The sequence below is a fragment of the Entelurus aequoreus genome, linkage group LG04 (assembly GCF_033978785.1).
Source record: "Entelurus aequoreus isolate RoL-2023_Sb linkage group LG04, RoL_Eaeq_v1.1, whole genome shotgun sequence".
NCBI classification, from domain to species: domain Eukaryota; kingdom Metazoa; phylum Chordata; class Actinopteri; order Syngnathiformes; family Syngnathidae; genus Entelurus; species Entelurus aequoreus.
This window is the reverse complement of record NC_084734.1, coordinates 60153622-60171648: the sequence shown is the minus strand read 5'-3', so window position 1 is coordinate 60171648 and position 18027 is coordinate 60153622. Positions and strand designations below refer to the sequence as shown.

Sequence of the window (18027 nt, the reverse complement as noted above, 5' to 3'; positions counted from 1 at the left end):
ACCAGTACAAAAACCTTAATTATGTTAAGATAAATAAAAAAGTTTAAGTTAAATAAAATACAAAACAATTCCAACACAAAAAGCAATGCTTAATATATAATAAGAAAAACAAAATTTAACAACTTCAATAAAGGAAAAAAAGGATCCTGACCTTATGTAAACAGTCTTATACTCAAGTAGGTAGGTCAGTCTTTTATGGCTCAAGAGAGCTAGCCTATCAACATCTATAGCAGCAATTCAAGTACTTTATTCAACCCTGGAAGAAACCTGAACAATATTTTAAAGTGAAATTGAAAAGTAATGGTAATAAAGAAAATACTATTACAAAAACAAAATGACCCAACCTCTGCCCTTCTGAAAAATATGTCAGACATTAAAATAGGTGGGTCATTCATTTACCGCTTAGCAGCACCCAAATATTGCACATCTATTCTGTTAACAATAGAACATAATATTCCTGAAAACTAGCATTTATCTTTTTTTTTTTTTTACAAAAACTGACACCACAAGTCAGGGTAAAGTGCAGAACAAACACAATCTAAAAAGTACTTTAACAATAATACTTGCTTCCCTGACATCTCTACATCACTCTTCACAGATTTTTGGTCAAGAAAACTAGCATGTCAACCTTTGATGGTTTAAGACATGAGCGCTGACATGTGACAACATTGTCTGCGGCTGCTCTTCTCATAAGGAGTTATACTGGCAAACGACGCTGTAATTGTGGTATGTTTGCTACAATGGGCTGAATCGCTCGGGGTTGACTTTTCACCGGACTTTTTGGTCATACATTCGTCGTGTAACTGCCGGTGGTGATTTTTCAAGTGCCGGAATAAATTAGTCGTGTTGCCTTGGGATGTGGCGACTTTGGCCCGACAAGTTTTACAAAGTACCTGTTTCTGATGCACATCTGAAGTTTCGAAACCGAAGTAGTCCCAAATGACAGACGTGCTGCTCTTCTTCTGTATTAAAACTAAATCCTCCTCCACTTCTGACCCGGCGGCAGCAGCCATTTCCTCCAGGACGTTTGTTTCTTCACCAAAGTTGTTAGTGGGCGTGTACGCGGTAGCCTCGTCAATGGCCGCCTCTGATTGGTTAGCGTGACGGCATGCCCTGCTCACAAGTAGTTTACCACTTCTGATTGGTGAGTTTGACAAGGCATGAGAGTAGCACGAGCAGGCTGCATATACACAACAGACATGTCAGCCAGGAGAGCTAAATAACGTTCGTCTAAAACCGAAGCCTTCACGATCTCAAGATTGAGACTTCTGAAATCGCAATTTCGATCTGAAAACGATAAATCGTTCAGCCCTAGTTTACAGCTAAGGCGAGCAGCTCGGACAAGCTTAATGTTTTCACTAGAGATGTCCGATAATATCGGCCGGCCGATATTATCGGCCGATAAATGCTTTAAAATGTAATATCGGAAATTATCGGTATCGTTTTTTTTATTATCGGTATCGTTTTTTTAATTTTTAGTTTTTTTATTAAATCAACATAAAAAACACAAGATACACTTACAATTAGTGCACCAACCCAAAAAACCTCCCTCCCCCATTTACACTCATTCACACAAAAGGGTTGTTTCCTTCTGTTATTAATATTGTGGTTCCTACATTATATATCAATATATATCAATACAGTCTGCAAGGGATACAGTCCGTAACCACACATGATTGTGCACGCTGCTGGTCCACTAATAGTACTAACCTTTAACAGTTAATTAAAGAAAAAAAAACTTAGAAAAACTTGTACATGCCTTTATTACCAGTAGGCTAGACTATTGTAATGGTCTCCTTGCAGGTCTTCCCAAAAAAACTGTCAGGCAATTACAGCTTGTTCAAAACGCTGCTGCTAGAGTTCTAACAAAGACCAAAAAATGTGAGCACATTACACCAATTCTTAAATCCTTACATTGGCTCCCTGTACATCAGAGAATAGATTTCAAAATCCTCCTGCTCACATATAAATCACTACATGGTCTAGGGCCCAAGTATATCACTGATATGCTCCCACTATATACGCCCTCTAGATCACTAAGATCTTCTGAGACCAATCTGTTAGCGGTTCCAAGAGTAAACTCAAATCAAGGGAGATCATCATTCAGTCACTATGCAACACATAGCTGGAATAAACTTCCTGAAGATGTCAGACTCTCCCCAACTCTCACTACTTTTAAAACTAGACTGAAGACTTTTATGTTCACCTTAGCTTTCAGCTAAATCTTTTAATCTTTTAACTTTTAACGTCTGCACTGTTTTTATTTTTATTGTCTGCATTTTAATTTTGCTTTTATTTTCTTTCATTTCACTTTGTTGTCTGTGAAGCACTTTGAGTCTGCCTTGTGTATGAAAAGCGCTATACAAATAAAGTTGCCTTGCCTTGCCTTGCCTTAATTTTACAAATTTTCGTTAATTACTAGTTTCTATGTAACTGATTTTATATTGTTTTACTTTCTTTTTTATTCAAGAAAATGTTTTTAATTTATTTATCTTATTTTATTTTATTAATTTTTAAAAAAAAGGACCTTATCTTCCCCATACCTGGTTGTCCAAATTAGGCAAAATAATGTGTTAATTCCACAACTGTATATATCAGTATCGGTATCGGTTGATATCGGTATCTGTAATTAAAGAGTTGGACAATATCGGAATATCGGATATCGGCAAAAAGCCATTATCGGACATCCCTAGTTTTCACTATACATTTGTCAGCAATGAAGGACATTTTTTCTAATAACTAATTAGGAGTAGGACACAATATTAACGTCATACAGTAAATGTCTGAAAATAGAAGAAGACCCAGACGACCATTCACACTCACACTGTCAGTCACTGTGGGAATCAATTCCACGGGGGCTGCACAAAAGTCAATCATGTGGAGCATCACACTACTAGTGACAATTTTAGAATGTGTTTATAGAAATCTGGGAGCATTTATCCATCACATTTGTGAGGTCAAGTCACTGACACACTGATAAATCTCTGTTACTCGTCGGTACTATAATTGGCACCAGTGCCGACGTAAATGGTAGTAACTATTTATGTGCTAAATTAATTGTTACCACTTATATGGTTGCGGCAGCAGTTACAATAGACGATAGTTTACGAAACGCTTAACAATTTGGTTGAAGGTGATATTAATAATGTCTTGTAACTTAATTTTGCTCAATTAATACACAACTCTTGCATGTAGGGTTAACTAGCAAACTCTTTCGGAACAGTGGTCCAACATCACTTGAAATGAGTATCTAATAACATTCATTTCTGCCTAACTTGTGTGGAATATCTGCACTTAAAGTAATGTTAAAAGCACCTTCACTGTTCTGTAATGCTGATGGTTTTGTTGTAATAATCATGACAAATTGTCCATTCCACATGCATTTATTAGCTTGCTATTCTATTTATATTATTTAAATATTAGAATTAGGGCTATCAAATATTACAAGTTAACCCCTGCGATTAATCGTAAAAATGATCGCACTGATCATGTATGAACACAAAATAATCACACAAATCATTTTGACCGTACATGCTTCTTTACCTTAAGCCCAGTAACGTTAACATCAAAACTGCAACGACGGTGTGGGATGTTATACGGTCAGGGAACAGGGCAATTCATACATCAGTGCAAAATGAGTAAGGAGACCGACTGGTGTGCTCACTAGAAAATTCCAATTCAAAATAGACCCCAATCGGCCTTCAGATAAAACATTTTGCAAGTTTTGAACAAATGAATTGCGTACATTCTAAGAAAACATTTAGGAAATAATCCTGTATGACATTTGGACAATAAAATGTAATTTGTTTGTGTCCATATATTGGGTCCTTTTTTAAGTTAATTTGAATTATGCAAGTGAGCAATAAACTGTAATTAATTGTGATTAATCAAGATTCAAAAGTGTGATTAATATGATTTAAAAATGTAATAATTGCACAGCAATAATTAAAATTATTACAGGTATTCTGTTAAACTTGCATGTCACAAAATGTAATCAAAATAAAATAGGCATTGTTTTTGGACAACATTTGTCTATTTTCATTTTTTACAGTCCTGGTTCGTACACAGATTAAGCACCAACCAATTTTTTCCAGATAAAATCAAAACAATACCACACTGTAGAACTAGTTCATCCAAAATGTCCTAAATGACTTAGCACCATCATAAATACTGTACCTGCAAGGAAACATCAGGACACTGCACAGGTGTTGTTAGGCCAGCTAGATGAGAGACTGTTGGAAAAACAGCAACCAGCTCCACCATATTGCCGACAAAGTTATAATCTGGAAATGACATGTAAAGAACAGTTTCAATAATTCTTAGGTAATTTTTAAAGCTACAATGAATTTAAAGACTTTAAGGTATCAGCTTTAAAATATTAAGGCACAGCATTATGATCACTACTCCAGATACAATAATAAACATATCATTAAATCTACATATCTGACACTGTATATTGTACATGTGGTGACAAAACAATTATTATATACAGCATCTGAGTAAATATGGTGATGTTTGGAGCAATGTTGAGTGTGGCCGTACTCTTGAAGGTGCGTTGGGATTGGCTAAAAACATCAACAAAGGGAAAGGAAGATCCTTTAAGGGCTGCAGGACCCTCAGCGACATAGATGAGAAGAGGAACACGTGTTGCCACATCAAAGTTTGAGTATTTCGCCCATTCACCATGCTCGCCTAGTGACCAACCTGAAGAAGGGAAAGAACAAAACGATCTCTGTTGGAGAATACATAAAACATATATGCTTAGATATTGGAAAATATGAACAAAACAACATTTTTTATCATGTTTTGAAAATAATACGATTAAATGTGAGCTTTACATTTGTATTAACTTAGTTTGAGAAAGAGTCAAGTCTGTAGTAATTACTGATGCAGCAACACTGCCCTCTGGTGACAAATGTTTCACAGAGGGGTTTACTGTAGCTCACACACCTACATAATTCTTTCTAAGCGAGTTGAGAAGTTTTATGAAATCACCAACTAAAACAATGCATCAGCCATGTTCTACCCGTAACCGCTTAAACTATTTCCAAAAGCACTAACCATGGTCAGAGGTGAAAACCACTACTGTGCTCTGAGCCAGCCCCAGGTTATCTAGCGCATTGAGCAGACGTCCAACTTGGGAGTCCATGTAGGACACAGCAGCGTAGTAGTGCTGGCGGATACGCAGCTATAAGACAATGACCCATGATGTTAGTGTTTGAAATTAGACATAATGGTATCACGTATAAAAGACAGAATACTTGAAAGTCTTTAGGAATTGGTCCATAGGGGAAGCTAATGTTGAGCTTTTGGACATCATCTCGCTTTCTAATGTCTGTCCAGGGGTTGTAGGCCACAGGTGGAAGGTGCTTGGGGACATCCGGGTCAGGAGCCAGCGTCATGTTTTCAATAGGATAGAGACGCAGGTACTCCTGTAATATGTGAATGTGATTTAATTATACTTAGAAAAACAGCATAGCTCAAAAGCATGCAACTTTGTGATTGTAGTAGCAAACCTGCATATATTATTTGAGGTTGTTTTGTTTTGGGGTTTTTTGCATCTTTGAGAGTTTCCACACTGTTTAACTGTTCATTTCTACAGAGGTCTAGTTAGGAACATGATTCAGTCCTAGATATTGTGCTAAATTCCTGATTTTCACACTGAATTAGAAGATAAAATAAAATGTCTTTAATTCAAGTAAAGCGCTTTTGAACAGAGCATTGCAAGTGAAGGAAATACAAAATGAATATCACTGAAACAAAGAAATACAGTAAACCCTTGTCTATCACTGTTAATTGGTTCCAGGCCTGACCGTGGTAAATAACATTTTCGCAAAATAGAAAATTATTCATTATAAATCAAATATTTTCAGTGCTAGAACATAAAAAACCTGGGTACAACCTTCTAAATATGTTTACCTTATGACAGCCCTCTATACATGTAATGGCATCCTTACAGTTACCTTCCAACTCGTTTATTCCAATATAGTAATGCTTCCTGAGGCTGAGCCATGTTACTGAATAGCACGCTCTAATTGGTTTGGTTTATCTAGTGGCAAATACTACTGAAGTATAATTTTTTTTACTTCACTTAGCCATTCTAATGTCTAAAAATACTTAATATAGGCCAAAAATACATGGACTATGCTTTAAAAAATGTTTAACCATATAGTGACGTTGCAATCTTCAAAAGGGCGATGTGGCAAAGGACGACTTTTTGTTTGTACTATCTATGAAAATGTGCAGTGTGTTTTTTTTTAAAATTCTAAATATTTTTAATATATACTGTGTTTAACGTATTCCCAGATCCTTTTTGCTTACGATTAAAATTAATCACATGTTCTCATTAAGGCTGTGTCAGATTCCTTTGTGGTGTTATTTAATGCGATGGCTCCTCACACTAGTTGATGAATGATGGCTGCCACAATTGGCCTGGCCAGTAAGGCTCGCCTGGAGACAGGAAGCTCTTGAAGAAAGAGTCAATTCGTGAGCGAGGAGAACCAGGGCATTAGAGCCAACTTGGCCTGGCCCAAGAAGCGCTTGAGAACGGGAAAAGTGAGGAAAAAGGGTTTGCCGCTATGCCAACGACAGTGTAGCGTTTGAGTTCAGCTTGTTCAGTAAAATCTAAAGAATCCTTCAGATAATTCAGAAAACAGATGTGAATCAAGATGACAATTTTTTTTTCACCATTTGTGGCTCAGCTTTTGGACAATTTAATAGCACAAATTAGGGCTGCACAATTAATCTTTTAATCACTATTATGATTTTGGCTGCCATGATTACATGAGGGGGACCGTCTGCAATATTAACATTGAAAAAGGAGGCTCCTCTGCATTTCAAATCAAGACCTTCCACAACCGGGGTGGCAGAGAACAGCCCCGTGAAGCATGCGCCTGTCCACGCCAGGGGCCATTGTGTATGAGCATAAAACTCCATCCCAATGCCGAACTGAAACATTAACTAACTTTTCCCGGGGTGGCTGCTGCCAATCGCTTCGTTTTACTTCAATTCACTTGCTTCGCTACCGCGAGGTCTCTGCATGCTTTTAAGACCCCACTGCTATATTAGATGGTGACATGTGTGGACAATATTGGAGACAGACAAGTTTTTACCAGTCAAAAAGTATACCGCTGAGGAGAAAAATATTTTATTTTGCTTTTCATTTTGAAAGCACAACAGTGGCTCGTCACGAGTCGCTGTTTCACTCAAATGTTGAGGAGAGGAAACATGCAGCGGGCAATCTGTAAAACAATGTGTAAGGAGCGTATTGCCGTTTGTTTACTGGGAAAGTCATTCTTCCATTAATAAATAGCTAACTTTGTCATTGTTCCCAATAACATCAACTCTAGAAGTTGTCAGTGAGGCATGAAGATTGTGTATGAAATGTGAGAGGTATCATTCCTATTTATTTTTGTTGGCCAAACTATTGCACTGATCCACACGGTGGTGTTGTAAAAGAACACAGCTTGTAGACTTAATTTTCATTGGCCAAACTGCTTTTGTGTTTTAAATTGATATTAAAAACAAAACGCCATGTTGTTTTTCATTAGGTGTGGGGGGGTTTTCATGTCAGAAGGTTTATTAATTATTAACGTAAAAAACAATTCATGTGACATAGCATTTGGGAATGTTTTGCATTGTATAGCAGACACGTTAATACTAATAAAGAATAAAAACACAAATATTTGTCTTTAAATATATGGATAACGTTTATCTAGCCTTTTTATCTGACTAGTTAATAAAAAATTACATGATGGCGTAGAGTCCCCTCCCCCCCGACCCCAGCACTGTATTAACTGATATTATGAATAATCGTGATTTTTAATATTGATAAAAATAATTGTGATTATTCTCATTTTGGTCATAATCGTGCAGCCCTAGTACAAATGATGCTTAATGCAGCACAGCACGCCAGAAACACCTGCAGCTAGCATAGTAATGAGTCTTTGTAAACCCTACAACATTATGTAGATGAGACCATGTGTACCTCTGGTATCCTGAAAGGAATGTGAGGTTTGTGAAAGCCCACAGCCAGGAAGAAAGGGACGCCATCAACCCGAGTCTTTAGTAGCCGCACCGCCTCATCAGCACTCTCCATGTCAGGGAGTGTTCCTCCAGGCTGCTCTGTCACATTCACTGCACACAGCAGGTTGGCATGGAGGTGACCATCCTCTCCTTTACACATCTGGAAACAAAGTTTGAGCACACATTTAGCAGGTTTCTGCATTTGTAGAAATACAAAAAGGAGCCAATAGCCATATTTACATGGACACTAATAATGGGAATAAAAATGCCCAATCAGACTAAAAATGCTACATATAAACATGTCAATCTGAAGATTCTAATTCGGAAAAGAAATTTCGATCGATATATATATATATATATATATATATATATATATATATATATATATATATATATATATATATATATATATATATATATATATATATATATATATATTAATGTAACAGTAAATGTTTTTTTATTTTTCCATCTGAAAATACAACAATTCATCAGTGGCACAATTTCCTCCATTTTTTTTTATTTAAGAGTACCCGTTTCTTTGCATCCACCTTTTAACTACACAGGCTTTATAACACTACCCGGTAGTTTAGTCTAAAATGTTGCATCAATTTGATGATATTATTATTCTTTTTATTTGATGACAATATTAAAAACATGCTTTTTTCCCTTTATTTTTAACACATTACGCTAGGTCCACTAATGCTGTTGACAGCGTACACAATGTGCTGCTCTCTCCAACATCTTTCGCTTGGTATTTGGGATAGGTAATTTCGTTAGTTAGTATCAAACAACACCAAGCATAATGTGATTTTTGTGTGTGCTTCCACGATTGTTCCTTCCTGCTTGTACCTTTTGTTTTTCAAATCTGAATGAAGCAGGGTGGTATGCAGGAATGGACCAGCTGTAAGGGTAGTCATCCGTGTGGTTCGAGGCAATGCCTGCAGACACAATTACACCAAGACCATTGTTGCCAACAGAAAGAACACAGTTGATTGTCCCTTAACAATGCAGCAACTATGTTCAGAATCGTGTTACAAATCTCACCAGGGTGAAAGACTTTACCCACAGACATGGTGTCATAACCATTCGATTTAAAGTACTGTGGAAGTGTTGTGTAGTTTCCAGAATGAACTCTCCAATATGATTTGAAATCATACAGCCTGGTCGTGTCTGGTCTGCGGCTTGTTAACATGGAGGTGCGACTAGGAGCACATACAGCCTGCTGCAAAAAAAGAAGGAAAAATAAATTCACATGCAAAACCTTGGCGATATATTTGTTTATATCATCAATACCTGCATGTTTAAATTAACAACACAATTTTACCTGTGCATATGCATTAAGAAAAACATGGCTTTTGGACGCCAGCTGGTCAATGTTTGGTGACTTTACTGTTGTGTCTCCATAGCAACCCATGGATGGTCTCAGATCGTCAGCAATTATAAAAAGGACATTTTGCCTCTCTAAATTCAAAGACAGTAAATTAGTACAACACATATATTAAACCGGTAAAAAAAGAAAAAAAGAGGAAGTGATTAACAAAAACAAATACACAAGCATCAATATTGTACTTGCCCAGCAGCAAAGTGGATAACAAGCATCCGATTATTACTAATCACTGCAAATGAATTTAACACTTGCCCTGTGTGACTCAAAGTGAAATACATCAAAGCGTGGGCAGTTTTTTGTTGACAATATATATAGTTATAGCATATCAATAATGGAATAATATAAACTTAGTTTACCTTTTTTTCTGGCGATAACAGCAAGCGCGTAAACGACGACGAGAAGACATGTATGAAGAGTAATGCACATGTTGAAGGACGTCAAAATATTGTGTTTAAGGCGGCATGTAAATAAAATCAACATAAAACATTCCTCACACGCCAACTCCAAACTTTATCACAACAATTAAACATTGCTGCTGTTGTTGTTAAATTGCTTCCTCATTATGTGAAGTGCTGCGTTTTGATTGGTCCGACCACAAATATCCCCGCCCATAAACATTGATTCTATTAGCTAAACAAGGTGTCAGTCACTTGAACACTACTCGAATCTAAGGGCTGTCTTTCATAGTTTTATACTTCTAATTAGGGCTGGGCGAGATATCGAGTTTGTAAGATATATCAATATATTTTTAAACAAGATATTAATTAAGAAAATACCTTAATATTGATACAGTTTATTTCACGTTAAAATGACCAAACGCCGCTTATTTGTTGTGTTCCTTGTTCTCCCCCGCTCCCCCTCCATTGGCTAATAAACCCCTCCTTTTCCTCCTTCCAAGACATGCGTGCACGTATAAGAACATTCATGATTGGTTGGTTGTTTACTATGATGAGTCACAATTGGTTAGGGAAAGGCCAATCAGAGGCAAGATAGGGCGGGTCATCGAACCAGGAAGGAAAATCACAAAGTGCCTGCCTGGAATTTTTTTTAAATTTTTAAAAAAAATCTGAGTATTGATACATTTTGTATTATTTGCACAGCTATGTTATTTATTTTACGTATAAATAATATTTTTCCATTTTGTTTATGTTATGTAATTCTGTACTACTTAAACAGTTTATTTTATGTGCTGTTAATACTAACTAGGTTAATAAAAGTGCCACTGACTGTTTACAGTACAGTTGTCATTCACTTCAATTGTATTGAATATCGCTCAAAAATGAATATCTTTATATGTATACTTTCACCGAAAAATATATCGAATATCGAGTTTAAGTAAAAATATATCGAGATATAATTTTTCGTTTTTCGTTTAGAAGTTCTAATTGATTCTTAATAGATAATAATACATGAACTATTGTGTAAATATGAAGGGAATTGTGTATTACCAATGCCTAGAAAAATAGGGTGCCCCGTAAAAATAAATTAACACACCGGAATTCAGCAGTAAGTTAGCCATACATTCGATTTATAATTTTATTATACCGTATACTATGTATTATGATGTACTGAGTTTAGTTCTTCAATCGCAAATAATTCCTTTAAAGTAAAATAAAATAAGCGCATGCGCGATTTTTGGATTTATTGCGATAAAGGAGTGAGCGTTCACTCTAAAATAAACAATCTCTGTGGATTGTGGCGAAGCGTCGTCAAAAATGGCGGATGTTTCAGCCAAAAGACAACAGGACCTCGAGGCAACAAATGAACTATCGCAACGAACCAAGAAGGCGAAGTCGGACAGTGAAAATGATCGGGGAGAGAATGGAAACGAAACAAATGCCCTGTCTGGCTTTCAAAGCACCGCCGTGTTGAGTGATTCTGCGAGGGAGAAAACCATCTACGTCCATGGGAAGGTAGAACATGCACATTTACTAACTATGATTTAATAATTCAGAACGCAATCTTTATTGAGGATCTATGAAGACTAAAATTGAGCGAAAATTAAAACATCTACGTTTGAACTTTTATTTAGAACGAACTTCAGTTGTATTGTTTGTGGATGTGGACTTCTGGTTTGGTATTTCAAAATAGTAGTTTGAAATGGTTAAACCATCTTTGATTGATTGATTGAAACTTTTATTAGTAGATTGCACAGTGCAGTACATATTCCGTACAATTGACCACTAAATGGTAACACCCCAATAAGTTTTTCAACTTGTTTAAGTCGGGGTCCACTTAAATTGATTCATGATACAGAGATATACTATCATCATAATACAGTCATCACACAAGATAATCATCAGAGTATATACATTGAATTGTTTACATTATTTACAATCCGGGGTGTGGGATGTGGCGGGGGGGGGGGGGGGGGGGTTGGGTTTGGTTGATATCAACACTTCAGTCATCAACAATTGCATCATCAGAGAAATGGACATTGAAACAGTGTAGGTCTGACTTGGTAGGATAAGTACAGCAAGTAGTGGACATAGAGAGATCAGAAAGCATAAGAACAAGTATCTACATTTCATTATTTACAATCCGAGGAGGTGGGATGTGGATCTTCTAGTCGTGTTAAAGGTGTAACTCGTGCAGCAAACATGCACTGCACTGTACTTATTCTATTTAATGTCAAAGTTTAAACCTGAACAGTTCAGCCATGTCTATTCATGGCACTTAGACTTAGACTTCCTTTTATTGTCATTCATATTTGAACTTTACAGTACAGATAACAACGAAATGTCGTTGCATTTGCTCCGTTGTATTGCAGGATAAAAGAGCAATAAGGTGCAGATATAAATAAATAGATTACTGTACAGATAAATATATTGCACTTTTGCATATGCATCCACGTTTATGGATGTATGTTATATTTTCTTTATATTCCAGCGAGTTAAAACGTTTTTTGGGGGGAATTGAGGGGATTATTATGATGCGTTCAAGAGTCTTATGGCCTGAGGGAAGAAGCTATTACAGAACCCGGAGGTTCTGCTACGGTGGCTGCGGAACCTCTTTCTAGAGTCCAGCAGTGAAAACAGTCCTTGGTGGGAGGAGTCTCTGCAGATTTTTTGTGCCTTGGTCAGGCAGCGGCTTTTTGCGGTTTCCTGGATAGGAGGAAGAGGAGTCCTGATGATCTTTTCGGCCGTCCTCACCACTCTCTGCAGAGATTTCCAGTCTGAGGCACTGCAGGCTCCAGTCTAGACAGAGATGCAGTTTGGCAGTAGGCTCTCTATAGTGCCTTTGTAGAATGTGGTGAGAATGGAGGGAGGGAGCTGTGCTCTTTTCATCCGACGCAAAAAGTGCATGCGCTGCTGAGCTTTCCCGGTGTGTAGGGACAAGGTCATATTAATGCATTGTTAACATAAAATGTTGTCTGTGTTGCTCCCATAAACATCAGCTTGCTGATCAGAATGCCGTGATCATCCTGGAGAAGACTCCCATCAGGGAAGACGCCCTGGCTGAAATCTTCACTGCTTCCACTCTGAAGTTACAGATGAGGAATGACATCTACAGCACCTACTCTCTCCATGCGCCACCACACCTCAATGGTATAGCGAGACAATATGTCGCGTCAAGAGGAAAGACTGAGGATTTGTTTGTGATTTCAGAGATCAAGGCGACTGTGATGTGTCCAGCTACTGAGAAGCATGTGAAGAAATACCAGCGTAAGGAAAGTTTCCTTGTGGAGGAAACGGCAGAGGACTACAAGTCCATCACTCTGCCTTACATACAGAAGCAGAGTTTCAGTGTGCAGGTCAGTGCCATTTCACTACTTTGTCATGTCGTGCAAAACAAGTTATTGACACCATCTGCACTCCTCAGTGGGTGTACAACATATTGGACAAGAAGGCAGAGTCTGAGCGGATACTGTTTGAAGATCCACACCCTAAGCTTGGTTTTGTCCTCCTTCCAGATTTCAAATGGGACCAGAAGCAGGTCAGACTTGTTATTCTTAAGCATGTGTGTTTGGAATCTTGTCTTATTCTTTTGTCTGCTTACCAGCCTGCTTAGTCGTAAAAAAGAGTTGCCCCAAAGCTGTGGTGACCAACAGCTTAAAATTATTCGATCTGTTTTTTATACCGTACCCAAAAATACAAACAACTCAAATATGTTTAGAACTACAAACTTTACTTCTCTTTGTATTTTTGTAAAAATCACTTGATGAACTGACGCTGGAGTGTAGTAACCTGGCATTTACCGTATTTTTCGGACTATAAGTCGCAGTTTTTTTCATAGTTTGGCTTATACTCAGGAGCGACTTATGTGTGAAATTATTAACGCATTACTGTAAAATATCAAATAATATTATTTAGCTCATTCACGTAAGAGACTAGACGTATAAGATTTCATCGGATTTAGCGATTAGGAGTGACAGATTGTTTGGTAAACATATAGCATGTTCTATATGTTATAGTTATTTGAATGACTCTTACCATAATATGTTACGTTAACATACCAGGCACGTTCTCAGTTGGTTATTTATGCGTCATATATTGACACTTATTCAGCCTGTTGTTCACTATTCTTTATTTATTTTAAATTGCCTTTCAAATGTCTATTCTTGGTGTTAGGTTTTATCAGATAAATTTACCCAAAAATGCGACTTATACTCCAGTGTGACTTATATATGTTTTTTTCCTTCTTTATTATGCATTTTCGGCCGGTGCGACTTATAGTCCGAAAAATACGGTATGTGTTGCGTTAATTAGGAGTTCCGTAATTTCCGACCACCTGAGGTTGTGAACATGACAGGCTGAGGATGGCTGCATGCAGAGAATATAGTTGAGTTTGCTGATGTTGTTTTGGTGGGGTTCCAGGCCCACAGTTGCATGTCTTGGTTTCACAGTGTAGAGGTTGTTGATCGATCACCACGTTGTCTCATCTTTGCAAAGTAAGATAGATGAACATTTCATTTCAGAGTCTCCAAAAGTATCCACTAGATTTGCCGTTAAATCGCGTTTTTGATAAAAAAGTATCTAAAAGTTACTAAGTTGGCAACACTAATGATCCCTCGCGTTCTGTCTTCTTGATCTCTGGCAGACCAAGTGTTTTATAATTAATTATTCATTATCATTATAACTGATACTACTACCGGATCGGTATTTAAAAAATGGTGACGTTGCTTAAACGTTGGTCAAACCATTACTTTACACATTTTGTAAAAAAACAAAAACAAACAATTTATTTTTATTTTTGTGAAATTTTGTGACATTCAAGTTGAACAGACTGATAATTGAAATACTTCAGTGATATGAAATACATGATAACTAGGTAATACTTTATAAGATAAGAAATACAATCCACAACAAATTTTCATAATTATTGCAGCAATACAAAGATAGAAAATGTGCAAAAACAACTTTCCGTATTTTATAAAGCGCAATATCCATCCATCCATCCATCCATCCATTTTTTCCGCTTATCTGAGGTCGGGTCGCGGGGGCAGCAGCCTAAGCAGAGAAGCCCAGACTTCCCTCTCCCCAGCCACTTCGTCCGGCTCCCCGGGGGATCCCGAGGTGTTCCCAGGCCAGCCGGGAGACATGGTCTTCCCTGTGGCCTCCTACCGGTCGGACGTGCCCTAAACACCTCCCTAGGGAGGCGTTCAGGTGGCATCCTGACCAGACGCCCAAACCACCTCATCTGACTCCTCTCAATGTGGAGGAGCAGCGGCTTTACTTTGGGCTCCTCCCGGATGACAGAGCTTCTCACCCTATCTCTAAGGGAGAGACCCGCTACCCGGCGGAGGAAACTCACTTCGGCTTCTTGTACCCGTGATCTTGTCTTTTCGGTCATAACTAGGGATGTCCGATAATGGCTTTTTGTCGATATCCGATATTCCGATATTGTCCAACTCTTAATTACCGATACCGATATCAACCGATACCGCTATATATACAGTCGTGGAACTAACACATTATTATGCCTAATTTGGACAACCAAGTATGGTGAAGATAAGGTCCTTTTTAAAACAATTAATAAAATAAGATAAATACATTCTTGAATAAAAAAGAAAGTAAAACAATATAAAAACAGTTACATAGAAACTAGTAATTAATGAAAATTAGTAAAATTAACTGTTAAAGGTTAGCACTATTAGTGGACCAGCAGCACGCACAATCATGTGTGCTTACGGACTGTATCCCTTGCAGACTGTATTGTTATATATTCATATATAATGTAGGAACCAAAATATTAATAACAGAAAGAAACAATACTTTTGTGTGAATGAGTGTAAATGGGGGAGGGAGTTTTTTTGGGTTGGTGTACTAATTGTAAGTGTATCTTGTGTTTTTTATGTTGATTTAATAAAAAAAAAAAATTAAAAAAAATGCCGATAATTAAAAAAACGATACCGATGATTTTCGATATTACATTTTAAAGCATTTATCGGCCGATAATATCGGCAGGCCAATATTATCGGACATCTCTAGTCATAACCCAAAGCTCATTACCATAGGTGAGGATGGGAACGTAGATCGACCAGTAAATTGAGAGCTCTGTCTTCCAGCTCAGCTCCTTCTTCACCACAACAGATTGATACGGATTGATAAGGCGCAATAATTCGGTATAGCTCGGTTGGTAGAGTGGCCGTGCCAGCAACTTGAGGGTTTCAGGTTCGATCCCCGCTTCCGCCATCCTAGTCACTGCTGTTGTGTCCTTGGGCAAGACACTTTACCCACCTGCTCCCAGTGCCACCCACACTGGTTTTAATGTAATTTAGATATTGGGTTTTACTATGTAAAGCGCTTTGAGTCACTAGAGAAAAGCCCTTTATAAATATAATTCACTTCACATAAAGGGGTTATATTATGATTTTTTTCCCTACATTTTAAAAACTTCCTTGTGGTCTACATAACATGTAATGGTGGTGCTTTGGTCAACATTTTGCAAAATTATGTTTTACAGACAGTTTTCAAGCAGCTTTCTGACCGTCTCTTCAGGATGCACTGTTTTATTGGCAGCCTTGTTTACGTGGCTCCACTGTGACAGCGTCTTCTCCCCGTCATATTTTGTAGCAGCTTCCATATGGCGTCAACTTACAGATTTAAGTTTGAACTATACGCTACTTTGTATTAGAAATGGCAACAGCGGAGCATGAAAGCCTCACAACGAAAGGATAGAGAAAAAGGAGCTCATTGACTACGGTGCAGACGACAGTTGCGGACGTGCTAGTGCTAACAGTGTTATGAAGGCTGTTGTCGGCTTGTTAAAGTCGGCAATAAAGTTTAAAGAGAGCGTCAGACTCCGTGTGCTTCTGTCGGGACGCTACATTACTTACTAGAACAATATCTGCACAATATCACCATCAAGCACTTGTTGCAGGTTGCTCAGCCTGCATTTACTTAGCACCGGAATATGGCACAGATAGCTTCTTTTTTCGGTACAGTTACTATCGTGTAAATCAGCACCAGTGCCATTATGGACCAAAGTTTCGGTATCTTTTTTCGGTACAGTTACTATCGTGTAAATCAGCACCAGTGCCATTATGGACCAAAGTTTCTGTATCTTTTTTCGGTACAGTTACTATCGTGTAAATCAGCACCAGTGCCATTATGGACCAAAGTTTCTGTGCCCATCCCTAGTTATAATGTAATAATTGATTGTACAGTATTGTCCAAATGTACTTAATTACCAAGGGGTATCTACTACGAGTAAAAATGTTTTATAATGTGTTTTCTTTCAGATGGATGATTTGTACTTGATGGCCATCACACATCAAAGAGACATCAAGAGTCTGAGAGACCTGACGTCACAGCATTTACCCCTGCTTGAAAACATACTCCAGAAAGGACAGGTGCGGCTACACCAGCTTTACTAAAGTACTTGGGACTTTTTTGTTATGTTGTGAAGGGAAATCTGTTGTGTTTGTGCCATTAGGAGGCCATTCTGAAGCACTACAGCCTTCCAGCCAGTAAGATGAGAATCTACCTACACTACCAGCCGTCCTATTACCACCTCCACGTCCACTTCACCAAGCTGGACTTTGAGGCGCCAGGCTGCCGTGTGGAGCGTGCACATCTCCTCGCAGATGTCATTCAGAACCTCCAGTCTGACCCCAACTACTATAAAACACGGAATCTGTTCTTCCCTCTTCGGGCAGATGACGGGCTGCTCAGTCAGTTTAAGGAAGCTGGGAGATTGTAACGCTCTACCCGTTGAGGATAAGACACTTTTTGTATATTCAGTATTCCTTTTAACTAGTGGGACTCAATTCAGACATTTTTTTTTCATCAATTGTGATTACAACTGCAAACACTTGTGTTTGAAATTAATTTTTCTAGCTGAATCAGTGAATAAAAAAATAGTTGTCTTTTTAATGTGTGTGTGTGTGTGTGTTTAACATTCTTAGCTTAAAAGAAAACTGATGCTGTTTGACACACAAGTTCAAGCTTAACCAACGATGAGTTATTGTTTTTTTTGCAAAACTACATCCATCCATTCATCCATTTCCTACTGCTTTTCCCTACATATAAATTAAAATAACCAACATAGTTACTTGTGTTTGTGTTTTATGTACCTGTGTCAATGTTGGTAGGTGTAATAAAGTTTATAGTCATTTATCCTAACCCATCAAAAATAGCAACTTGATATATTTATCCATGGTTTTAAGA

The 18027-nt window shown here is 37.7% G+C and overlaps 2 protein-coding genes across 4 annotated transcripts in view; one reads left to right on the top strand and one right to left on the bottom strand.

Moving 5' to 3' along the window:
- ids (iduronate 2-sulfatase) overlaps positions 1–10093 on the bottom strand; it is a 63273-nt gene extending 53180 nt beyond the window's left edge. Inside the window, exons 1-9 of one of the 2 annotated variants that reach the window (XM_062045398.1) lie at positions 9772–10093; positions 9353–9489; positions 9073–9250; positions 8878–8966; positions 7988–8185; positions 5262–5432; positions 5062–5188; positions 4543–4704; positions 4177–4283 (exon numbers count right to left, since the gene is read on the bottom strand). In XM_062045398.1, the coding sequence (XP_061901382.1) occupies positions 4177–4283; positions 4543–4704; positions 5062–5188; positions 5262–5432; positions 7988–8185; positions 8878–8966; positions 9073–9250; positions 9353–9489; positions 9772–9895 (1293 nt within the window). In that variant the 5' untranslated portion in view covers positions 9896–10093. The remainder of the gene's footprint in view (positions 1–4176; positions 4284–4542; positions 4705–5061; positions 5189–5261; positions 5433–7987; positions 8186–8877; positions 8967–9072; positions 9251–9352; positions 9490–9771) is intronic. The other variant, XM_062045397.1, reaches the window with a different exon arrangement.
- LOC133648886 (m7GpppX diphosphatase-like) overlaps positions 1–17826 on the top strand; it is a 375169-nt gene extending 357343 nt beyond the window's left edge. The window contains exons 1-6 of one of the 2 annotated variants that reach the window (XM_062045399.1): positions 11074–11328; positions 12813–12963; positions 13024–13169; positions 13238–13351; positions 17100–17210; positions 17294–17808. In XM_062045399.1, the coding sequence (XP_061901383.1) occupies positions 11131–11328; positions 12813–12963; positions 13024–13169; positions 13238–13351; positions 17100–17210; positions 17294–17560 (987 nt within the window). In that variant the 5' untranslated portion in view covers positions 11074–11130 and the 3' untranslated portion in view covers positions 17561–17808. Of the gene's footprint in view, positions 1–11073; positions 11329–12794; positions 12964–13023; positions 13170–13237; positions 13352–17099; positions 17211–17293 lie in introns of those variants that run through there. The other variant, XM_062045400.1, reaches the window with a different exon arrangement.
- Positions 17827–18027: the final 201 nt, after the last annotated feature.